Consider the following 26169-nt stretch of genomic DNA (forward strand, 5'->3'; position numbering starts at 1 on the left):
TGTGAGTCCTAGAGTCCAAGGATCTGAGTATTTGAAGTTCTGTTGTCTCAGAGGAGGGAGAGGATGGATGTCCCAGCTTCCGAAGAGAGAGCAGAATATTCTCTTCCTCTGCCTTTTTGTTCTCTCTGGGCGCTCAATGGATTGGATGTTCACCCCCTACATTGGTGAGGGAGAATCTTTTTCACTCAGTATACTGATGCAAATGCTAATCTCTTCTGGGAACACCCTCACAGACACACATGGAAATGTTTTACCAGTTATCTGGGTATAGCATTTAAAAATTCTAATGCCGAGGTTTCACCTTAAATCAGAATCTCAGGGATTGGGACCCAGGTATTAGTATTTGTTAAAGCTCCCAAATGACTGCAATGTGTGGCCAAGGTTGAGAACCACTGTCAATCATATTAGAAGTATTTGATGCTTCTACTTGATTGATATTCAAATTCTGATGTTTATTCTCCCTCCTCCATCTAGTCTCTTACCAAACCCCATTGATTTTTTTCACTAGAATGTTTCTGATTTCAGTATTTTTTTATTTTTATTTGTGCTACCTGCATGCACCATGATTCAGATTTTGAAGTAATTCAGATTTTGAAGTTCTTGTAAGGTGTTTCTATCCTTGCAGTCAATTTCCCTTTAGTCCATTCTACGTATCACTGCCCTGGGAATTTGCCTAAAACACAACTTTCTAAATCAGTGTTAGGTGTTGTGCATAGGAATCACCTGGGGATTTTGTTAAAATGCAGATTCTGAATTCAGTAGGTCTGGGTAGAACCTGAGATTCTTTTTTAACAAGTACCAAGTTGATGATTACCTGGGTCTACTGATCACAATTTGATTAACAAGGCCCTAAGTCAGTTACTTTTCAGTAGTCATTCTCAGTGCCTTAGAGTTACCACATGGTTTCTTAAAAAGTGTAGTTCCAGCAGTAGTAACTAAAAATGCCTGCAGCAATGACATAATATGAGATTAATTAATTAGTTTAATTAACTCAGTATGTGAATGAATATATAAAATTGAAAAGGCCATACATGGACTGATGATTATAGTGTTACTAATGTGGTTGCCAGGTATATCAAATTTTAAAAAAGTTGTGTCCCATGCGTTATTTGGGACATCATTATACTAATAAATTATTTGTTGTTTATCTGAACTCAAATCCAACTCAAATTTTATTTGGCAGGCCTAGTTATAAACCACAGACTATGATTCTGTACACTTAGGAAGACAGTATTCAGCTTTTAGTTATTAAGGGTACTTTAAAATCGTGAACCCCAAAACAGCTTTGTACTGGCAAACAGATTCAGCCTGAATTATGCCCTGATTAAACTTCTCTTCTAGATAGTGTGAACAATTTCTCCAACAATCAGGATTGGGGGAACTGATGAGAATGCAACAGAATCACTAGGAAGAAGTGAATAGGATGGCCCCTTCTACAGAAAGTATTCTCAGGATATACATTCTTCCACATTATAACTGCTGGTGAGGATGATTTAAATTAAATAAAAAATAAAAAATAAAAACACAGCTATATTGAGATATAATTTACATACTGACATGGTTTGTCTGTGTCCCCACCCAAAATCTCACCTTGAATTACAATCCCCATAATCCCCACATATCAAGGGCGGGACCAGGTGGAGGTAATTGTATCATGTGGGCGTTTTCCCCCATGCTGTTCATGATGGTGAGTCTCATGAGATCTGATGGTTTTATAAGCTTCTGGCATTTCCCCTACTTGTACTCACACTATCCTGCCGCCCTGTGAAGGTGTCTGCTTCTCTTTTGCCTTCTGCCATGATTGTAAGTTTCCTGGGGCCTCCCCAGCAATGAAGAACTGTATGTCAATTAAACCTCTTTCCTTTATAATTACCCAATCTCAGGTATTTCTTCATAGCAGTGTGAGAACAGACTAACACACATACAATACAATTTACTCAGCTTAAGTGTACAGTTTGATGAATTTGAGATATGTATATTCGATCATGTAACCACCACTGCAATCAAGACATAGACTGTTTCTGTCACCTCAGATGTTCCCCTGTACCCCTTTGCAGTTGATTTCCTCCTCCTCCCTTAACCCACAGCTCCTGACAAGCACTGATCTGCTTTTTGTCACTATTGTTTTGCTTTTCTAGAATGTCATTTAAATGGAATCGTACAGTATGTGGTCTTTTGTATCTAGCTTCTTTCACTTAGCCTAATTGGTGTGAGATTCAGCCCTACCGTTGAATGTATCAATAGTTTGTACCTTTTTATTGCTGAGTGATTTATTCCATGGTATGGATATACTACAATTTGTTTATGCATTCATCAGTTGATAAACATTTCAGTTATTTCCAGTTTGTGTCTATTATTAAAAAAAAAAAAAAAGCTGCTGTCAGTGTTTGCATACAGACCTTTGTGTGGACTTACGCTTTCACATCTTTTGGATAGGAGGGCAATTGCTAAGTCATATGGTAGGTATTTGTTTAATTTGATAAGAAATTTCCAAACTCTTCCAAAGTAGCTGTTCCATATTTCATTCTTATCAAGAGTGTATGAGAGTTCCCCTTACATCATATTCTTGGTAACACATAGTGTATCAGTCTTTTTAATTCTGGGCATTCTACTGAGAGATGACTTAAATTTTGTTACATGAATATATAACCCCACTCTTAGCCAAGGACCTGCTGCCTTCTTACAGATCTGATTGGAGTGGGTGCGGCCACAGATCCCCAAATAGCCCGAAGCTCTCCTTTACATTTCTGCTGGGTTCCTGAGCTTTCTTGTGTTTCTCTGTGTGCTTTCACATCCTCTCCTGCTAGTGGTGACTTAATATGAGGCTTGGACTCTTACACCAACCATTTCATGAGATTAAAAAATCTTCAGTAGCTTCACTGGGGACTAAATACAGGCTGAGTATCCCTAATTTGAAAATCCAAAATGCTCCAAAATGTGAAACTTTTTGAGTGCCAACATGACCCTCAAAAGAAATGCTCATTGAAGAATTTTGGATTTTTCTGTTGGGGTTGCTCAACTGATAATAATGCAAATATTCCCAAATCCAAAAATAATCTAAAACTTGAAACACTTCTAAGTCCCGAGCATTTCGGATAAGGGATGTTCAATCTGTAACTTTATTCAAGAGAGGGCTTCGAGAACACAGTTTTTTTTTGTTTTTTTGTTTTTTTTTTTTTGAGACAGAGCCTCGCTCTGTCACCCCAGGCTGGAGTGCAGTGGTGCAATCTCCACTCACTGCAAGCTCCGCCTCCTGGGTTCACGCTGTGCTATTCTCCTGCCTCAGCCTCCCAAGTTGCTGGGACTACAGGTGCCCGCCACCACACCTGGCTAATTTCTTTTTGTATTTTTAATGGAGACGGGGTTTCACCATGTTAGCCAAGATGGCTATGATCACCTGACCTTGTGACCCTCCCGCCTCGGCCTCCCAAAGTGTTGGGATTATAGGCATGAGCCACCATGCCCAGCCTTTTTCTTTCTTTCTTTTTTTTTTTTTTTTCTGAGACAAAGTCTCACTCTGTCACCAGGCTGGAATACAGTGTCGCATGATCTCGGCCCAGTGCAACCTCCGCCTCCCGTGTTCAAGCAATTCTTCTGCCTCAGCCTCCTGAGTAGCTGGACTACAGGCGCGTGCCACCACGCCCAGCTAATTTTTGTATCTTTAGTACAGATGGGATTTCCCCATGTTAGCCAGGATGGTCTTGATCTCTTGACCTCGTGATCTGCCTGCCTCGGCCTTCCAAATTGCTGGGATTACAGGCGTGAGCCACCGCGCCCAGCCCACAACACAGCTTTTTAAACATCTTGCTGACCCTCCCCATTCTCCTTCCTTCGCATCTTGCTCCCTTTCCTCCCAGGTTCACACTGCCTAGTTCAAAATTATTTCTCCTGAGAATTAACGTTTTCAGAGAAAAGAATGAAGAGAGACAGAATAGACACACTATCAAGCGTGGCTGTTATAGTATAACAAGTAATTTGGCTGGCCAAAAAACAAACCCAGGCCACTAACAAGGTGCAATATTTGACTTCCAGAATTATCTTTAAATTTATATCTGTATAAACGAACTCAGAGTAGTGTTTGCTTTTGTGTGTACACATAACTACTCTTTCTCATGAAAATTTTAAACCAAAATGGAAAGTTTCAGGGAGGCTTTTGGGACTAATTATTAAGATTCCTTGCTCTGGACTTGAATCCCATCTTTACCACTTATTGCTGGCTGACAAACCAGGATGGTAGATCTTCTTCAGTTTCCTCATCTGCAAAATGAGGGCAATAAAAGGATCTGCCTTAAAGGGTTATTGGGAAGATTAAATGCATTCTTGTGAGTGAAGGGTTTAACGTAGTTCCTGGCACACTGGAAGTGCATCAGCTACTATTCTTTAAAAGGAGATGTAGAACTAATAGAGCTTTTAAGAGAGACAAGCAATAAGAGCTGCATGAAGAGGTCATTAGCCACATAATAATCAGCTAACTGGGACCAAAGCCAATACTCAGCTAACTGGGATAGCCAACACAGCCCTGACATAGTCTGTTGATTACCCTCTAAGAAACTTTAAACTTAAGAGAAACGTGTTTTTCACTATTTTTCCTCATAAATGAGGCAAAATGAATTTGGTGTTTTTTCTTTTTCTAAGTCCGGCCTTATTGAGTAAGCCAATACCCATTCCGACTAATTACCAAGGAACCTAAAAAGAACGGTGATTATTGAATCATTAAATATTGATTGTTTACAAAATATCCTGGTACTTTTTAGTGACACTGGTTTTTAAAGACATTGGTACCAACTCTGGAAAGCCGTTTGAATGGAGTAGTTGACTATTGAATACTAAATTCTGAATTATAACATAGGCTAGAAAATGCAGGAAGATGTTTAAGATTCACTGAAATATCTAAGCTCTTTATTTGCCTCTTGTAAAGTATATCAACTAATTAAAAATGTTTGGGAGTTCTTTTCATTAATGTTATAAGCATGAGTGTTATAGATACAACAGTGCTTTTTTTACAAGTAAGGACCATAGACATTACTAAACGTCTGTGATGGTAATTTTGAAAAACATCTAGAGGTTAAGTTTTTGCAATCTTCCCCTCTTCCTACTCCCTTCAAGAGAATGGAGTTAATGGGCAAAGTGGAAAAAGAAACTGGAGAAGTGTGAGAAGGCTAAAATAATTTATTTTGGAAGGTCAAAGAGCTACTGGCTGGAGAAAATGAATAAAGACAGAAAGAAAAAAGTGATCAAGGGAGAGAAGAGAGCCAGTCCAGGGTATATATGAGGGAGTAGTTTGAGGAGTATGGGGTAGGACTTTGGAAATGACTGCCTTGTATGTAGGAGACAGTGAACATGTGTGATATTTATTGAGCAAATCTTGTGAAAACTGTGCTAATGATCTGGCAAGTATTAGTTCATTTAATCTTCATGACAACCATAAGAGGTAACGCATTATCTTATTCCTACCTAACAATAAAGGAAACTGAGATATGAAACATTTAGGGAACTTGCTCAAAGTCACATAACTAAAAACTGGCAAAGCTGAGATTCAAACCCAGGCATTCAGACTGTAGGGGTCATAATAGATAGAGAGAAGAGCATTTCTTAAAAGTCTGCTATGGATGATGGCTGCACTCTGCTTGCCTCCTGATTGGTGTTTTCTTGAGACTCTGCACTAAGCACTTAAATTATTGTTGATTTTGTTGGAGTGAAAGGTACACCGATGTGTTTAATGTGGCTGCATGCAGAAGCAGGACTTGAGGTGGCAACAAGGAGATCTGGCTGTATTCTGCCGGCCCTTCAATGTTAGTGTTTAAACTGCTCTGCAGACAGACTTTTTAAGATGAAAAATGAGATAACAGAGAATAAGAGAAAGATCATAGTCACGTCCTCTATATTGCCTTAAGAGGAATCTATAGGAAAATTTTTACCAGGGGCAAAAGAGTTAAAGGAGCATGTTTCATACTAATCTGAGCCAATCTGCTCCAGAGAAAAACCATGACTACAAATGAAAAAAAAAAAAAAAAAAAAATTACAGGTAAAAATTACAGGTATATGAATTTTTAGGGCTGCTATTAAATTTCTTTCAATGTTAATTCTGGATTTTTCCGACCTGAGCACTTAGACCAGTTTTTATCTTTGTCATTTGTATGAATTATTCCTATAACCAGACAGAATTCTTTTTTTGTTTAGTAAAGAATTACAGAGAAGCTCAGATCTTTCCCCCTAGCTCAGATGACCTATTTGTGAAATACTGCCTTCCCCTGAAATATTGCTTGTTATGACATAGTGAAGATGAGTGTTCTTTTTTTTTATTTATAGGGGCTGCACTGGTATAATCGACCCTAAATATTAACTCTTACTCAGAGCCCTATTTGTCACTCAGGACCTACTGATTTTTTTTTTTTTTTTTTTTTTTTTCTGTAGATTATTTGGGGAGGAGAGGATAAAGAGTAGAAAGCAGGACATTATGAAATAATGCAAGCTCTGAAAATTTCTTATTGATCTGAACTAGAGATTTTATCCAATAATATCTTTCAGGCTAGGCTGAACCACCATTGTTGAATGTCAACTCCAGTTATTAAGTAGAAATTCAATTGGAAATCAGAGCTCTTTCCTCCTTCTCTATTTTTATCTTATTATCTTGATTTTATTTTATCATATTTGGTGATATACTTGCAATTCTTTGTTGCAAAAATGACAGTTAAAATCAAGGATTTAGGATAATTCATTACAATGTGGTAAAGGAACATTTTAGCTAATATCTTAGCATTTTAGCTTATATCTTCCTTTTAAAAACTAAAAAGATTCAGAAAGTATCAGCTAATTTTTATGAGATTTATACTTTGGCAAATCCAAGTGATCAACACCTATCGAAACTCACAAATTGAAGCGTTAATGAAATCAGATATGTAATTCCAACTACAAAACACAAAAGTAAATGTTTTCTAGAATTTAAGTTTTATGATTGTGTCTGCTCATTTAAAAATATTTTCATTTATTTCTCCTAAATTATCTTGTTTTGACAAGTAACTATTGAATCACTGCACTTTGTAGATTTTTTTTTTTTTTTAATGAGGCAAAGAAGACACTTGCTTTTAAATTTTTTTTCAATTTGGAGAGGTAGACTGGGCACGGTGGCTCACGCCTGTAATCCAAGCACTTTGGGAGGCTAAGGGGGGTGGATCACTCGAGGCCAGGAGTTCAAGATCAGCCTGGCCAACATGGTGAAAACCCGTCTCTACTAAAAATACAAAAATTAGCTGGGTGTGTGGCGTGCGCCTGTAATCCCAGCTGCTCGGGAGGCTCACACAGGAGAGTCGCTTGAACCTGACTGGGAGACGGAGGCTGCAGTGAGCTGAGATTGTGCCAGTGCACTCCAGCCTGGGTAACAGAGTGAGTGAGACTCCGTCTCAAAAAAAAAAAAAGTTGGAGAGGTAGCTCTTGTACACCAAAAATTAAATATCTATATAAGGTGACAAGACAAATGTTAAATGAGTCCAATATTCAACACACAAGTTTGAAGGAAAGACTGAACTCGGGGAGCTAGAGAAATCCCTGGGGAGAAATGAAAGTGTCCTGCTGTATTTATCTCACAGCCTCGAGGGAGGAACCACATAAATGCTCCTGATGACAGAAGCTTGATCTCCATGGAGGGTGGATCCTTGTCTGTGATCTCTCACACTCACAGTACTGACTGCAGCTTTCTTAAATTTGACAGTGTAAACTTGGAGGAAATAAATGTTACAGTTTTATTCATAATCCTTCAATTTTAGTCAAAATAGATGAAAATGTAACTATAAAAATAAGCAGAGTTTAATAGCAGACTATCAGTCGATCTAGATCTATTTTAGTCTTAAAGAATTGGCTAGTTACATGTTTTCAAAAACGTACAAATTGGCCAAGCATGGTGGCTCACGCCTGTAATCCCAGCACTTTGGGAAGTTGAGGCGGGCGTATTGCCTGAGGTCAGGAGTTTGAGCCAACATGGTGAAACCCAGTGTCTACTAAAAATACAAAAAAAAATTAGCCAGGTGTGGTGGCGTGCACCTGTAATCCCAGCTACCCAGGAGGCTGAGTCAGGTGAATTGCTTCAACCAGGGAGGTGGAGGTTGCAGTGCACCGAGATCTTGCCACTGCACTCCAGCCTGAAAAAAAAAAAAAAAAAAAAAGAAAAGTTACAAATTGTTCACTGCATTTATTCCCCACAGTATTCTTTTTTGTAGCTTTGTTTTAGAAACAAAAGTGCTTTTCAAAGTTTCTGTTTGTTCTGGACTTGAGGTTGTGATAGTGAGGATCCTTTCTTTTTCCTTCTGCACACTGCCCTTTAAATAACAAAGTATATATTATGAAGATGTTAACTGCTTTCCTAAAAGAAGAATGTTTCTTAAGAGCAGCGGATGAAAAACATAGTGCTAATGTGTGAAATCCCCAAGTCTACACTACTGATCAAGAAGAAAAAGAAAGAGTGAATAAAAACTTGAAACTGAAGATTAAATTAATGTGGTAGGCTTTGTGTACCCAAGTGGTATCCTATTTTTAATGCTCAGAAAATTTGGTTCATACTGAATGCTATATTTTATTCAATAGGAAACTTATCTTCATTGGTAATTTCAAGATAACCATTCCAGCACTTTTTGGAATACATGACATTTTTAATTTAATAGATGATTTATAAATTTAATTTTGAGAAGTTTTACATAGTCCCTGAATAATGGATATTAGGGGTCTGGAACCAGATAAGCATAAAACATTTCTTTGTATAATATCTAACCCAACATCATATAATTGGACCCTGGGGTGGATTTTGACTATAAAATAATTTTCATGTTTTCATGCATTCTTGAAGAGTTAAAGTGATTGTTAATGAAATTGCTGCTCTCAATAGATATGTACAAACATCTATACTCATCCATTAATGTCTAAGATTACATAGATAAAGTGCTTTATCAACTGTTAAGTACCTTGTATTCCTTCTTATTAAATGCTTATCTAAAAATCTCCATTTGCTTGTCTTCTGCCATAGAATGGAAATTAATAGTCTATGCTAAATCTCTACTTGCTTTTGATCATAGAATGGAAATTAATAGTCTAGGCTGAATTGAAATCAAAGAGCAGGAGATGAGGATCTTACAAAAATTTTTAAATTTGTTTCCATCAGTTTATACTAGTGAAATGGAGTGAAATGACCTGGATTTAGAATTCTAGATCTATTTGATTATTACAAATTATTTGATAATCTTGAGTACTATGCAGTATTGGTTATCTCTTGCAACATAACAAATTACACTAAGTGATTCTGCATGAACATTTATTATCTCACAGTTTTTGTGGTTCAGGAATTCTGGAGTGGCTTATAAAGCTTGGTTCCTTCTGGCTCAGGTATCTCACGCAGTCAGGATGTGGGCAGGGGCTACATGACTTATGCTTGATCATCTATTTTCAAGAAATTCTTGGGAGAAATGCTTCGTTCCTCACCATGTGGACTCTTCATAAGTTGCTCGGTATCCTTACATCATGGCAGCTGACTTCTCCAGAGTGAGCAATTCGAGAAAAAATTGAGCAAGGAGGAAGCAGTAGTGCTCTATATGACCTCGTCTCCAAAGTTGTCCATCACCAAGACTTTTCTGGCATTCTGTTCTTTAGCAGTGGGACTTTAAGTTCTACACCCGACTCAAGAGGAAGGGAATTAGGCTCCAGCTCTTGAAAAGAGTAGTATCAGAGAATTTGTGGAGGCACTTTAACCTACTAGACATAGTACTAATGTACTTTCATTATTTATTATATAGAACATATATATCCATGTTTATTTTCTCTTTCCTTAAAACTAGCCAGAGGATAAAAGAGGAACTGTGCTCATTAATTAAAATGATCTCTTAAAATCATTTTGAGTTATCACCTTTCATGTACTAAAAAATAATATGAACTGCCAGAGGAGAGGCGACGTAGACTGGGTTTACACAAAAATTGGTGTTCAAGGTTGTCTTAAATCAGAGGGAAAAGAGGAAGTAGAGCATGAAAAAGGGAAGACTAAGGAGAAAAAGAGGAAGATGTCTGCCTCTTTGTATGGTGGCAAATTACTGAGGTATTAAAAGACTTTTTTTTTTTTTTTTTTTGAGACAGAGTTTCATTCTTGTCGCCCAGACTGGAGTGCAGTGGCATGATCTCAGCTCACTGCAACCTCTACCTCCCGAGTTCAAGCGATTCTCCTGCCTCAGCCTCCTGAATAGCTGGATTACAGGCGCCTGCCACCACATTCGGCTAATTTTTTGTATTTTTAGTAGAGATGGGGTTTCACTATGTTGGTCAGGCTAGTCTCAAACTCCTGACCTTGTGATCCGCCCGCCTCAGCCTCCCAAAGTGCTGGGATTACAGGCATGAGCCATTGCACCTGGCTAAGACTTTTAAAATACTGTGCCACAAATACTAACAGATCTACATAAGATCTCTGTTTGCATGTAATATAAGTACTCACTGTTTAATATCCACAGGCAATGCTCATTGGTATGTCTCTATCGTATCTTTCTGTGCCATTATTTTCTACCTCTGTTGATGGACTGAGAGCAAAGGGAATACGTCTGTTACTTTGCTACACTGTTTGACTATCCACTAGAAGGAGGGAAGTGCCTGGAAATGAGGTCAGACAGGTAGACAGAGGCAAGATCAAGAAGAGCCTTCTAATGTCATGCGAAGGAGGTACTGAATTTTTTTTAATGCCAGGAAGTATTTGCTATTATTTAAAAATCTGGGTGGCCACGGCAGTAAGTTCGAACCATTTTCTTCGCTTCTAACCCAGAGCTACATAATTTGACACTTGATATATTTTTATAATTAACTTCCATATTTGTTCATAAGCAGAGAGAGTGCTTTGTTTAGAGGCAGGAAAGCTGCTAAAGAGTTTTTTGCAGATTTGTTACACTTCTGTTTAGGAGGTTTAGTGATTGATTTGATGGAGGAATGAGGGAAAAGGACAAATCTAAAATACTTTCTAGCTTTGTAGATAAGTTATAAAGGGGGAGAGTTGTCATATTTCCTAAAATAAGTCATTGGTTTGTGGGGAACAAAACAGTTAGCTCTTTTTCTTTTGCATGTATTGTTTTACAGTCTAATCCTTTCTCTTCTCCCCTGAAATCTCTACATTGCCTCCCCATCCCTGGTTTGCGTGGTCAAAGAAATTAACTCAGCAGTTCTCTCCTCTATGTCCAGAATCATTAAAGTTTTCCTAGCTACCAAATCTGCTCGTCAGCATACAAACATAGTATTTCTCCCATCTTGAAAACAAAAGCAAAACACTCACTGGATCACACATCTGCTTTACCACCTCATTTCTCTGATCATCACCAGAACAAAACTCTTTGAAAGAGCTATACAGGCCATGTTTGCCATTTCCATTTCCTTCCATTCTCTCTTGAACACACTTCACCGAAACTTTCGCCTTCTTCATGTTCCCCTGTCTCTCTCCTTCTCCTTTGGCCTCCCTATTCCTTGAGACACAACAGTATTAAAATTAAGCCAGTTGATAACCCTATAGCGTTCTCTAAGTGTTCAAGTGTTCACTTTAAATCAAAAGCTAGAAATGAATAAGCTTAGTGAGGAAGGCATGTTGAAAGCCAAGATAGGCCAAAAGCTAGGATTCTTGTGCCAGTTAGCCAAGTTGTGGACACAAAGGAAAAGTTATTGAAGGAGATTACAAGTGCTACTCCAGTGAACACAAGAGCGCTAAGAAAGCCAAATCGCCTTGTTGCTCACATAAAGTTTGAATGGTCTGGATAGATCAAACCAGCCACAACATTCTCTTAAGCCAAAGCCCAAAATCCAGAGTGAGTCCCTAACTTTTTTAATACTCTGAAGGTTGAGAGAGGTAAGGAAGCTTCAGAAGAAAAGTTGGAAGCTAGCAGAGGTTGTCTCATGAGGTTTACGGAAAGAAGCCATCTCCATAACACAAAAGTGCAAGGTGAAGCGGCAAGTACTGACGGAGAAGCTTTCGCAAGTTATACAGATCTAGTGAAGATCACTGATGAAGGTGGCTATGCTAAACAACAGATTGTCAATATAGACTAAACAGTCTTCTATTAGAAGAAAATACCATTTCAGACTTTCATAACTAGAGAGAAGAAGTCAATGTCTGGCTTCAAAGCATCAAAGGACAGGCCAACTCTGTTGTTATGGGCTAATGCAGCTGGTGACTTTAAGTAGAAGCCAGTGCTCACTTAGCATTCTAAAAATCCTAGGACCCTTAAGAATTATGCTAATTCAACTCAGCCTGTCCTCTGCAAATGGAACAACAAAGCCTAGATGACAGCACCTTTGTTTACAGCATGATTTACTGAATATTTTAAGCCTACTATTGAGACCTAGTGTTCAGAGAAAATGATTTCTTTCAAAATATTACTGCTCTGTGACAGTACACCTAGTCACCCAGAAGCTCTGATGAAGATGCACAAGGAAATCAATGTCGTTTTCATGCCTGCTAATACAACATCCATTCTGTAGCCCATTGGAGCAAAGACTAATTTCTGCTTTCAAGTCTTATTATTTAAGAAATTCATTTCGTAAGGCCATAACTGACCTAAATAGGGATTCCTCTGGTGGCTCTGGGAAGAGTACATTGAAAACCTTCTGGAAAGGACCCAACATTCTATATCCCATCAGGAACATTTGTGATTTATGGGAGGAGGTCAAATTATCAACATGAACAGGAATTTGGAAGAAGTTTATTCCAGCCTTCATGGATGACTTTGAAGGGTTTGAGACATCACTGTTGGAAGTAACTGCAGATCTTGTGGAAGTACCAAGAGAATTAGAATTAGTAGTAGAGCCAGAAGATGTAACTGAATTGCCGCAATCTCATGATAAAACTCGGACAGATGAACTGTTGCTTCTTATGGATGAGCAAAGAAAGTGGTTTCTTGAGATGGACTCTACCCCTGCTGTGAATGCTGTGAATATTGTTGAAAGACAGCAAATAATTTAGCATATTACATAAACTTAGTTGGTAAAGCAGTGGCACACCTTGAAAAGATTGACTCCAATTTTGAAAGAAGTTCTACTGTGGGTAAAATGCTATCAAACAGCATCACATGCTACAGAGGAATCTATCACGAAAGGAAGAGTCAATCTGTGGTGGCAAACTTCATTGTTGTCTTATGCTAAGAAATTTCCACAACAACCCCATCCTTCAGCAACCAGCACCCTGATCATTCAGCAGACATCAACATCAAAGTAAGACCTTTCACCAGCAAAAAGTATAGCTAGCTAAAGACTAAGGTGATTGCTACCATTTTTCAGCAATAAAGTATTTTTAAATTATGGTGTGTACATTGTTTTTTAGTCATAGTGCTATTGCACACTTAAGAAATTACAGTATAGTCTAAAAATAACTTTTATATCCTCTGGGAAATCAAAATATATGTGTAACTCAGTTTATTGCCATTGCCTGAAACCAAACCCACAATATCTCTGAGGCATGTCTACAATTACTTCATTGTATATTAACTGGCACAGCTATGGAGAAGAGGTCATGTCTTTTTTTGCTGGTGACACCTACAACTAGGAGTTTCGCTAGTGAGACAGATGTCTGCATCTGTGCTTTCATACATTCTCAGGCACATCTTCCATTTGGAGGGATAATATTTAGAGATAAAATTATGTTTTGGCTATGAGAACATAATAAGCTATGTTCTCCATATGAAGGACTTAGAATGTAAAGAAATTATGTGTGTACATATATATACGTGACACACACATATGTTTTTCTTGAATATCTTATGTTAAATTATATGGATATCTAGCTTTCAATGGCTATGTATGTGGTTAGCTAGACCAGCAGAGGCAATAGCAGTGATCCAAACACTTAGTTCAGCTCTAGTAAAGAAGGCATTCTCTCAACCCCTTTGATACCAACTTTAATTTTTAAATTTTATTCAGCCTGTTTAGTGTTTTGATGCACAAAACTTGCTTTTTAACCATTTTTGCTGTGTTACTTCTTTTCTGTTTGTATTAGGTGCCCATTATGGACACACCACTTTACACTGTAATTATCAGGAGGCTTTATTGGCAGGGCATTTTACAAGGCTATAGAGACATGGACTCATAATAAGTTCAGGCAGTGCTGGAACAAACTTGATCCTGATTTAACAGAGTCCAAATCCAACAACACTGTCCAGGGTAAGCCTATGCTTTTCAGGCCAACACCTGGCGTCAGGCAGGATACCACCCTTGAAATAAATCTTCATTGTTAAATAGATCCAGGGCTCTGAAGTCATTTTTGGCAATGTATTGTGTAAAGGTGAACATAAACAGTGGTGGAATTATTCTGATATGAAGTACAACTTGTATAACCTGTGTTGATATACGAAATTTTTTATTGACGTTTTAGGCTTACTGTCACTTAGGCAGAGAGGCAGAGTGTGAAAGAAAGACCTCTGACTTTGACTTGGTCTTGTGCTGGCTTAGGAGCAGTGATTCCTTGAGCAAGTTTCTTCTCTCTTTGCTTTAGGCGACTGGTTTGTAAAGTTTCAGCATAAAGTGCAAACACACAGGGTGGTTTTGAATTCCTAGTGAGATGAGGAATGTGGCAGTGCCTACTGCAGAGCTCTCACTTCGAGGGGGTCAGAAAATGTCCATTTCCTCCTTCTGAGAATGTTGCAAAGCCAGACAAATGAAGGAATGGAAAGTTAAACAACAACAGTAAACACTGAATGTACCCTGCCATGGGAAAGACAGCAGGCTCTTTTCTGCTATGTAACCTTTGTGTCTCTGGCAGTTTTTAAAGGGCTTATATGGAGACTTTGCTCACAATGGCTATGTGCTGTTCAGTCTCCGGACAGAATCTCTGTATCTCAAGGGACAGAAGGATCTAATATGGCAAAAAGTCCCTTTAGTTCTAGGTTTAAGAGCTTTACCTCATTACTTAAAAGCTAGTGTGGCAGAGAGTTTACTATTTGGCAGGAGGGTAATTTTTTTTTTAATTGTTCAAAGAGATGAAAATAAACACTAGGATCAACAATTATGCCAAGCATTTCCTCATGGGGAAGAACCCCAGTCTCAGGTTGACTCTATTCCCACAGGATGTTCCTGGGACAGGACAGCTACTGACCCCCAGAGACTGGATTTGCCCTGGCCCCATCTGGGGAGTGACCATCCTGCCTAATAGCACAGAACAAATGACCAGGACTTCAGCCTGCTTCAACATTACCTAGACAGCTGGGAACTTGGCACATGGGCGACTTTCACATACCTTCAGCAATTACATATTCATTTGCTTTTAAAATGCTTTAAAACTCATGTATAATGAAACACAGAGATCTTAATGTACAATTTGATGAGTTTTGAAAAATGTGCATATATCTGTATAACTAATTCCCTAATCAATCCTCACCACCCATGGGCAACACTGTTCTTATATCTATCACCACAAATTAGTTTTGCTTTTTCTTGAAGAATCTACTTATTTTTGATACTGCATTATTATTCACTTTTCCTTGATACATAGAATTTTTTTCTTTTTAATGTTGCATAAGTGGTTCTTGGCTGTGAAAACTTGTTACGAGACTTATAATCTAAGTCCAAGAAAACAACTTTTAGCAGTCACGTTGGATTGTCTTTGTTTCTTAGAGTTATAATTTTGAAGTTGTTCCATTCCCTTTGATGAAAATATGCATTAAGAAGATAAGCATACTTACGAGATCTAAAGACTAAGCGTTGGTGTGTACTGGAGGACCCTTGGTCTCCATGATTCCTTGAGTATAAAAGAATAGTTCATAAAAGCCTATAATTTGACTGGGTGTGGTGGCCCACACCTGTAATCCCAGCACTTTGGGAGGCCTAGGTGGGCAGATCACAAGGTCAGGAGTTTGAGACCAGCCTGACCAACATGGTGAAACCCCGTCTCTACTCAAAATACAAAAATAGCCAAGCATGGTGGTGGGCGCATGTAATCCCAGCTACTCAGGAGGCTAAGGCAGGAGAATTGCTTGAACCCGGGAGAAAGAGGTTGCGGTGAGCCGAGAGTGCGCCATTACACTCCAGCCTGGGCGACAGAACAAGACTCTGTCTCAAAAAAAAAAAAAAGGCCTATATTTTATACTAGAGCTGATTTCACTTTTTCCTGTGGGGAGTACTAGAAAGAACTGTAGCCCTTGGAATCAAGTCTGGAGAGTGTCTGGGTCTTCATATTCCTGAACTAGTTATATAAGTTTTCTGAACATCGGATTGCTCTGTGATAAAATGGGAATGATAATTAAAGGATTATGCCAAGGATTAAGTGAATGAACAGTTACAAAGTGCCTATTACATGGCAAGCCCTCCCTTCTCCTTTTTTTAATGGCAAACTCTCTAGCATTTGAATTTTTCTGGTTTTAGTGAGGAAGAGATTTCTTAAGTGTATTAGAAAGAATGGCATTGATCATGTTATTTCTGATGCCAGTTATCTTCAGGGCATTGCTTTTTTATATCTTTCAATTCCTTAGACGCTTCTCTCCAACTTACTTGGCTGCCCATTCGTAGCCATGAAGGCTGTGAGAGTAAACTAAAAGCATCATTCTCCTCTGTTTATCCTTGTCTCATCCCCTAACCATGGAATATCTGTAAACATTCCCTTGAGATATAAAGTAAGTATAAAGATAAATAGCCTGTATATACAGAAGGATAAAATCAGTCTTACCAGTCACTTAAAGAAATATCTAACTTTGATTCTAAAATCCATTAATAATAGCCCATCCTAAAACTATAACTAAAATGGTCAAAATTGGCTAATGTACATATAGGCAACACAGAAGAGGATACCAGGTTAGCCAATAACAATAAAAAAGATGTTCATTCTCTCTAGTAATCAGGAAAATACAAATTAAAGCAACAGTGATACACAGTTTTCTACCCATCAGATTGACAAACATTGAAAAAGTCTGGTAACACCAGACGCTGGTAAGGATGTGAGGTTAATGGAGATTCTTATGCCTTGCTAGTAAAGGTATAAATTTTTGTATAATCTTTTTGAAGATTTAACCAGAGAAGTTGCTGCACATGTGCACAAGAAGAATATACAAAGGTGTTTCTCAAAGATTATAGTAGTAAAAAGTTGCAAACAACTCAGACATCCATTCTTTGGAGATCAAATGAATACAGTTTGATATGGAATGCAATATTGTATGTAAAATGAATGAACCAGATCTATATGAATTGACCTTAAAAAACAACATTGAATACAATTGGAAGTTGCAAAATGTTTCATATGTATTATTTCATTTAAGAAACCTTTTTGAAAGATAAAAGTACTATGTTTTGTATATAGATTTATATATTTTTTAACAGCATGATGAAGAAGGTTGACTATGGTAGGAAGAACAGGAGGAAGAAGAATGAGACTGGAAAGAGGAAGTCCAATTTAATTTTATCTTAATTTAATAGTATTAATAAAGGAAACATCACCAAATATTAACATTTAGTAATTCTATATTAGTAGTTCTCAACGTGTCTTTTGTCCCTGGACCAGCAGCATTTGTAATCATCTAAGAACTTTTAGAAATACAGGCCCCAGTCTAGATCTACAAAATCTGAAATTTGGGGGGTAGACCCATGAAACTGTGTTTTAACAAGTCTCACACTACCACTGTTCTAGATGGCAAAGGCATGGATGCTTACTATCTCATTCTTTGTGATTTTTCTATACTTTTTAAATTAAAACTTAAATAATCTCAGACTTTCCTTTCTTTTATCTTCCAGTGTTACCTTAGGCTATAAGTTTCAACTCCATAATTAATGGCTTATTAAGAACATAAAGTTTTTACTGCCACACAAAGTTCTCAGATATGGATGGATTTCTTAATCTTAAGCAAAGGCTAGAGCCAAAAATGGGAAGACATAATTAATTATTATTTGAATGTGCATTGTTCAGTTAGTACATCACCCTAAAAATTTTTATTCTTGCTGGCATTTCTCCCATTATCATCAACAGCAAATACTATTCAACCTTTGAGTACATGTAAAACAATGCAAAATGTTGTTAGTAGCATAAAGCATAAAATATAAATCATGTCCTTAGAAAATAATCTACTTGCAGGGCTAGGATATGAGTAAAAAAAATGAGGTTAAAAGGTTAAAAAGGAATACCCTGTCTGGTGTAGGGCATATACAGCTGCCACACAGAGTTTTGAGGGGTAGGTTTGAAGGGAAGATTTTTTGGAGATTTGGCCTCAGTAGAGAAGGTGGAAGGTGATATTTCAAGGAATTATGTGAACAAATGACATGGCAGTATTCTAATCCAAAGACCCATGTAAGTGATCTAGTTAAGTTGAGGGTGTGGAATGTTAGGTAGAGTCTTTAATTTTTATTCTGTAGATGGGTGAAACCATTAAAATTTTTGAGAAATGAGGTGATCTGTGTATGCACAACAGTGCCCCAAGAATATAAATTTGGCTGAAGTGTCAAAGATAGACTGAAGGCAGGAAGATGATTAGGAATGAGATGTCACGTTCTTCAAAGACAGTGAGGATTTACATAGTGAAACAGAAGAGATAAAATGAGGTGTAGAGAAGAAGAAAAAGAATGCAAGAATATAGGAATCATAATTGGATGGAATGTATTGGTTTCTTAATGCTGCTGTAAAAAAACTACTGGGAATTTAGTGACTTAAAATAGCACACATATTTTATTTGAAGCTTTGGACTTCAGAGTCTAAATAATTCTCAGTGGGCTAAAATCAGGGCATCTATAGGGGTGTGTTCTGTGTGGAGTCTCTAGAAACGGACCTGTTCTCTTGCCCCTTCTAGCTTCCATAGGCTGCCTGTACCCCTTGCTCATGGCCCCTTCCTCTGTCTTCAAAACCTGCAGAATAGCATCGTCAAATGTTTCCTTGACTCTGCCTCTCCTGCATTCCATTTTTCGTTACAAGGACCTTGTGATTACATTGGGCCCACCTAGATAATTCAAGATAATCTCCCCATCTCCAGATCTTTAACTTTATCACATGTCAAAAGCCCCGTTTGTCATTTAAGGGTCACATATTCATAGGTTCCAGAGATTAGGACAAGGACATCTTTGGGGGCCATTATTTTGCTTACCGCGTGGAATATTACCGTAACTTGATGATTCCTTAGGATTCAGAAGAGAAGTCAGAAAGCCTGGATCTGTTGTGTCAACTCTCTCACTCTCAGTTTTCTCATCTGTAAAGCAGGTGAGGAGAGAGTATGGGGGTGGGATTCCCAAGCCTAACACTGATTAGAATGTCACCTCCATGAGGACAGGGATTTTCATCTGTTTTCTTCACTACTGGTACATAAAGGCGCTTAGTAGTTATTGAATGAAGTATTTATGGTAGAATGAATAAATGAGTCAAAGAAATGTTTGAAAAGAGCACTAGGGAAAATTCTCCCCTAACTCCTCTATATATTGTTAAGTTCTAGTTTTCTTAGTAAAGTTTGTATTTGGCTCAGATTAGACTGTCTTGAGTCCTGTCATTGCAATGGAGATCTTCTGAGGCTGAGAGAGAGGGATAACTATGATTTGTAGTCTGTCCTTTCCTCCTTTGCTTTTAGTTTCCATGCTGAGCATCCCCTGAACTGGGGATGGGGAAATGTATTGGGATTGATATACGGCCTCAGAAAATGTCTGGGGCAGCTGCTTATTGAAGAAGAAATTGCTCACTGTGGCAATGATCAGTTGCCCTGAAACAACCAGCTGTCACATTCCACACTGCTCACCCAGTGAGAGTCAAGTCTTGGCCTTTGCATTCCTAAAAGAACACTCAACCCTTTGAGGACATAACATCCATTTGTGCTGTGCATCGTGCCAGTAAAATAGAAAACAGAAAGACTTTTTTGCGCTTTTACAAAAATAGCATGCAGTACCTGTATCTGAGAGTACAGTTAGCCAGCAGGCAGGCAAAAATGAATGGACATTCTGATATGGAAGCTAATGCTTTTAGGAGTGCTGCCACTCATATGGAGTCTGACATATACTTAGAATAAAAGCTGTCATTAAAAATGGACATTTTAAAGCCTATAGTTAGCAGTTACTTGATTTAAAGACAATGATCTAATTTGTTTAAAGAAGCAATGGATGACAGCGGAAAGAAGGACTGACTTTATATGAACATGAGGGCAGAGGGTGCTAGTTTTGCTCAGGATCCTTAAAGTCAGAGAATTAAACTGTCATTTGTCTTTTACTGTGTATGCAACCCTGGACAAACACTATGCCTTTTATTCTATTTTTCATCTGTTTTTATTAGTGTCGTTTTTCAAATGTCACCCTTCTGGGGATGGAGGCACATATATATATTAGATACACAGTTGTCCCTCAGTATACAAAGTGGGATTGATTTGAGGACTCCACTCCATCCCCTCATACCGAAATCTGTGGATGCCCAAGTCCCTTATATAAAATGACATAATATTTGCATAAAACCTACGCACATCCTCTCATACACTGTAAATCATCTCTGGGTTACTTTTTTTGTTACACATGTAGGACATTTGTTCTTAGGGAGCCACAAGTTTTGTGCCCCTTGTCACAGTGACCCCAGATGCCTGTTCCATGTGTTGTAAACAGAGGAGCCATTCTTCAGCCCCCTGCTCTGAGCAAACCCCTAGATTACTTATACTACCTAATATAATGTGAGTGCTCTGTATGTAATTGTCCTACTATATTTATTTGATGTTATTTTTATTGCTGTGGGTTGTAAAATTTTTTTGTCAAATATTTCCTATCACAGTTGAATACAAAGGACCAACTATATTTTCCTGGGCTAATAGTCTTTTGACAGAACTTGGTTTGTTTTTCTTAATATTTATTACTTATTTATTTATTAGTGCAAATTTACAGGGTATATGTGAAACTTTGGTACATGTATATAATGCATAGTGATCAAATGAGGGTATTTCTAGTGTCTGTCACCCCAATACAATACGTTTTTGTTAAGTATAGTCACCCTCCTATGCTATAAATCATTGAATTTATTTCTTCTATCTTACTGTATGTTTGTAATCCCAGCACTTTGGGAGGCCAAAGCGGAAGAATTGCTTAAGCGCAGGAGTTTGGGACCAGCCTGAGCATACTGAAACCTCGTCTCTACAAAAAAATTTTAAAAATTTAACCAGGCACGCACATGCTTTCCATGTAGTCCCACTACTTGGAAGCTGAGGTGGGAGAGTAGCCTCAGCCTGGAAGATCAAGGCTGCAGTGAGCTGTGATTGTGCCACAGCACTCCAGCCTGGGCAACAGAGCAAGACCCTGTCTCAAAAAGAAAAAAAAAAGACTGAAAGGAATCATCTCACTGTAAATTTATGTTGATATGGTGATGGACTAAAATGTTAATATAGTTTGATTAGTGATCATTTAATAAGCAGCTGATTTTTTGTCTTTTTATATTTTCGAGTGAGCAGGAGCTTTCTCTCTATTTTCTTGCTTAGTACATTGCTTCATACAGTTCCAGGTACAGATAGCATATCAATATATACTTTTTGTACTACATATTTATCAGAAACTTTGCATAATACTTTCTATATCTGTTTGAAACTCATCTTTCTTAAAACACAGATTTAAAGTTTATGTCTTTCCTTTGTAAAACTATTTATTAGAGAAAAAAAATTTAAATGTCATTTCTGAGACTCGTTCTCTTTTACACACATTAAGTGCCCCTTCAGTGCTCCTAGCGATCCACGGACACTGTTTCATGAAACTGATCCCCCACCATCCTACTATGCTATAAGTCTATGTTTATGTATCACTCATTCTTGATTCTGAGCTCCTTCAGAGTAATCACTTCCCCAGTTTTTTATTACTTTTTGGTACATAATAGGCACTTCAGTATTTGTTGAGTGGATGAATGAATATCTGAGCATTTAAAATAACCAAATTATACTACTCTATATTAGACCCCAGTGAACTTCAAGTGGCTCTTATTATAGTTCCAGTGAACATTCCTAACTACAATCCAGACATTTTTGACCTTAGAGGAATTTTACTAGAAATTTAGTCAGTGAAGTTAGAACATCTGGAAATCTGCTGCTGTTTTCAAGAGCTAAAGAGTATGTAAAAATAAGAGAGAGTTGCTCTAAAGGAAATAAAAAGGTATAGGATCATTGCATAATTCTGCTTTTAAAAACAGTTAATATCCCTTTACCATATGGGCAAAAAAAAAAGAGAAAAATGTTAAGAAGACTAGAAAACTACTTAAGACAATAAGGTATTTCCCCTTTCTTATTCTGCTATCCTAGAGGAGGCTTTTATATCTTTTTCTTAAAGCTAAGATACTATAGTGAGCTGAGAAAACAAAGTGAACCATCCACATAGAACTAAAGATACATATTTCTGAAGTATAGCCAGTTAGAGGATAATAGCTTATTCCACTGATACTAAATAGCAGAAGAAAGGAAAGAGTAGAATTTAAAAGTAATAAAGCGGAGAGAAGAGTAAGTTGAAGGTCTTTATAAGACTAAGGTAATAACTCAAAATGAAGGTGGAACTAAAAGGTTTAAGTAACTTCCAAATGCCTTCTCATCTATTTGAAATAAGCCTCAGCATGTTAATTCCTGTTTTGATTTTTCGGTACCCTCTTTCCCAAAAATAAGTCTGTTAAAGGTAAAATAATTTTCAAGGGCAGAAATTTCAAAAGAAGTTGGACTACATCCTTACATTAAGAATTATTTTTGCCCTAATGATCCTCCTGCATTCTTTCCATGATTGGCCAGTAGGTCCTGTTTCATTTTTAGTAAAAGAGCATTTTAGCCCTTTTGAAACATTATATTTAAAACCATATAAAATGTTCATTTTCTTATATACTTTATTGGAACTGTAATCAAAATTTATTATTTATATTTTAAAACTATGGAAAATATATACTTAAAATGTGATTGCTAAAATAATTTCATTCAAAATACAGGGTGAAATCACAGAATCAAACATAGTTTGGGCCCTAATAAATTAAAAATGTTCGAATTCTTATTAGGATGAAAGAATATGGTAAATGATGTAAAGCTTGCTCAAATGCTAATGAGGGGTTTTGCTTTTGTTTTGTAGACTAGTGTTATTTTACAGCACATACAGGATATCTTCTATAAATACATTTTAGTGAATTTTTACCAGTAATTACAGTCAATAAAAAATTTGTCACTTTTATCTCCTTATACCAGGTTGTTGGTGTAGCCCAGGCCATCAACAAGAAATCAGGAAATGGTGGGACATTTACTGAAAAAGATGAAAAGGTACCAAAACTTGTGTCAAGCATGAGCCAATTTAGGAAGATGCTTTTTCTTTGTAGTATATACACCTCTAGGATTAGCTGTTGCTGAAATTGTTGGTCACACAAAAAGATTAGAGTTAAAAATGATCTGAAAGTTTCAAAAGTGTATCTTAGGCTAAATAGAGCGATGATTTCACATCTGAGTACTTGTGTTATTCAGTCAGCAGAAACCCCCAAATTCCCTCCTTGCTGTGCTGCCAAGCCTGCACTGAGCATGTTGGGGCCACACAGAGGGTGACTTGTGGCATTTTAACTATCTCATTTACCTTTCATCACTGCTATAGGGATCCAACCTTGAGTAAAACCCCATAAAAACACTGCTACAAGTTCAGCACTTTTGATTGGCTAAAAATTGGAATTGCCTCCTGGTGTAGCAAATTTCTGAATGTTTTATAAGCCTTGCACACAGACAGTGGGGCGCCAAGGTGTGAATTCAGGATAGATGATGTAAATTTAGCTTCAGAGAGAGCAACAGTGAGCATTATTTTATTATTATTCTTGTTCAACTCTGAAGGAATACCTTCCACACACCTCATTGACATGCTTTCCATTTAAGGACAGAAGCCCTTAAGACTGTTGATAAATTCATTCTATGAGTAGGTTTCGTTATTTCTCCTATTGAATAAGTAATTATGTGTATATCATAGCCTACTGAATTATTCCTATTCCCAAGCCCATTGCTGTTTATGTTGTTCCCCTGAAAATTAGTAGGAGCTTTTGAATTTGGAAAACATTCAAACAAGACAGTTATTTTTATCTCTATGCTATAGGTTATGTTGGCACCTGTGTTGCTCCCCTTGTTGTAATTGCTTTGGAACATAGCAAATACTTTTTAAAAATCAGAGTAATAGACATCTAGGCTCCTGTTCTGTTCATGGCACTTGAGAATATTTGGTGTGAAAACATGGTTCCTGGATTGGCTTTATATTCCATTATTATGTTTATAATCCATTAATATAACTCCCTCTTGAATTGATTTGAATTTTTAAGGCTCTATCACATTGTGGATAAGGTATACTGTCTAAATATTTATTTATATCAATAATTTATATAATTGTAAACATATTACCCTAGTATAACAATGATAGATCCATGTTAAAAATGACATATTTAAAGTAATGTTTGCAACCTTATATAATATTTAACTTTATGCTTTTATTGTGGATATTCTTTTAATGAGTACATAAGCTGTTGTTTGCTGCAGTAATGAGTTACAAGCTATTTATATAATAGTTTCAGCGTAGATCCAAGTCTTAATATCATGGAGCGGCTAAACCAAATTTTGCGTAGAATAAATTGTAACTTCAAGTGGTATAAAGAGGTCTTTATCTTAGTTCCTCTCCTTTTTCTCCTTATTGAGTTATACCTAATTTATACCTTAGGAGACTATTCTAGCACCTTTAGCTAAGACTTGGTTTATATCATCCTAATTTTATGTAGAACAAACATCTACTCTTTTGGCTTTCTAACTGTAAATATTTGGGGACCTGTATTTCAGGCAATATAACTAGACTGTTTTATGTACAGTTTTTATTTGTCTATTCTCTTATCTGTTTTTTAGGACTTTGCTGCTTATTTGGCATTTTGTGGTATTGTTCTTCATAATGCTCAGCTCTATGAGACTTCACTGCTGGAGAACAAGAGAAATCAGGTCGGTCTGATTACTAAAGAAAGTATATAGAAATACTTCCTAAAAATTGTTACATTTTTATCAAAGTAATGTATGCAGATTATTAAAAATTTAGATAGTATAGATTCAGTTTCTCAATACTTTTTTTTTTCTAGTAGTCATTTCTATTTCCTATTTTCCAGGCTTAGTTGTTTATCTTGTTAGACAATGTTCATTAACTTGGGAGATGAGGATTTATTTGACTTGCACCACACCTTACTTGCCATTACCCTTATCTTACTGGAATCATTCTATCACTGTTTTAAGTCACTGTATGGATTGCACTTGTGTTGTTAAATAATGGTTTTAGGTCTTGCTCTGTCAACTATAGATATTACTCTTGATTTCATACTTTGTAAGATGGGTGTCTTAGCATCCCCTGTTCTCTTTATCTCGTTTTCCCAACTACCACTCCTTAGCCCTGCTTTTCCCATCTGGACTTTTTCTTTTACAATTGTCCACATTGGTAATATATACTGTTCTACAACCGTGATGAACTTTTCCTGGGCTTTGTCTAGGTTGATTCTAAAGTTGCAATTTTAAAGAAACTATTTATAAGCACTATAATTATGTAAATGTTGTTCATATTACCTTTGTTATAGAACTTTTCATTTTTCCTGATGTTTCTGAATTTTTTTCCTTGAACTCTTTGCTCTAGTATATAGCCTCATGTTCTTGTTTCCACCCCTGCCCAAACTCCATTATATTAGGCATCCTGTTGAATTCCCCTTCTGCTTCTATTTGGAGAGGTCCAAACTGAGGTTCTCCAACCTTTCTTCTTCCAAGCTAAACTATTTAGCCCTATGCCTGCTACACTAGTGTCATCATAGAACTTTTCTTCATTGCTTTCTTAGAAAGATTCCACTATCTTTTAGATGCCCTACTTCTTTCTCACTTCCTTATTTTGTTGCAGCACATTCTCAATTAACTACTCAAGAAAGGGTATTGGTAAAGTAAACTTTCTGAGTCCTTGCATGTATGAAAATATGTATTGTACCATCCTGCCACTTTGGCTGGGTATAAAATTCTAAATTGAAAAATCAATTTCTCAGAATTTAGAAGTAGTGCTTTGTCTCCTAACTAGCATCCATGTTGTCCTTATTCTTGGCTCTTTTATAACTATTTTGTATTTATTATCTACAATATAAATATATAACATAATATATAATACATATTTTGTATTTTTATATTATTATATATATCTGTTTTGTCTATGTGTCTATAAACTTTTCAGATTATTTATATTTGCTTTTGTAACTTAATTTCACAATATTAT

At 37.0% G+C, this 26169-nt stretch overlaps 1 protein-coding gene across 2 annotated transcripts in view; it reads left to right on the top strand.

Moving 5' to 3' along the window:
* PDE5A (phosphodiesterase 5A, cGMP-specific) overlaps window positions 1-26169 on the top strand; it is a 128829-nt gene that overhangs the window by 33459 nt on the left and 69201 nt on the right. For both annotated transcript variants that reach the window (XM_011977595.1, XM_011977596.1), the window contains exons 4-5: window positions 23115-23186; window positions 24786-24875. In XM_011977595.1, coding sequence (XP_011832985.1) covers window positions 23115-23186; window positions 24786-24875 — 162 coding nt within the window. The remainder of the gene's footprint in view (window positions 1-23114; window positions 23187-24785; window positions 24876-26169) is intronic.

The sequence above is a fragment of the Mandrillus leucophaeus genome, unplaced genomic scaffold, assembly GCF_000951045.1.
Source record: "Mandrillus leucophaeus isolate KB7577 unplaced genomic scaffold, Mleu.le_1.0 Scaffold181, whole genome shotgun sequence".
Taxonomy (NCBI): Eukaryota; Metazoa; Chordata; class Mammalia; order Primates; family Cercopithecidae; genus Mandrillus; species Mandrillus leucophaeus.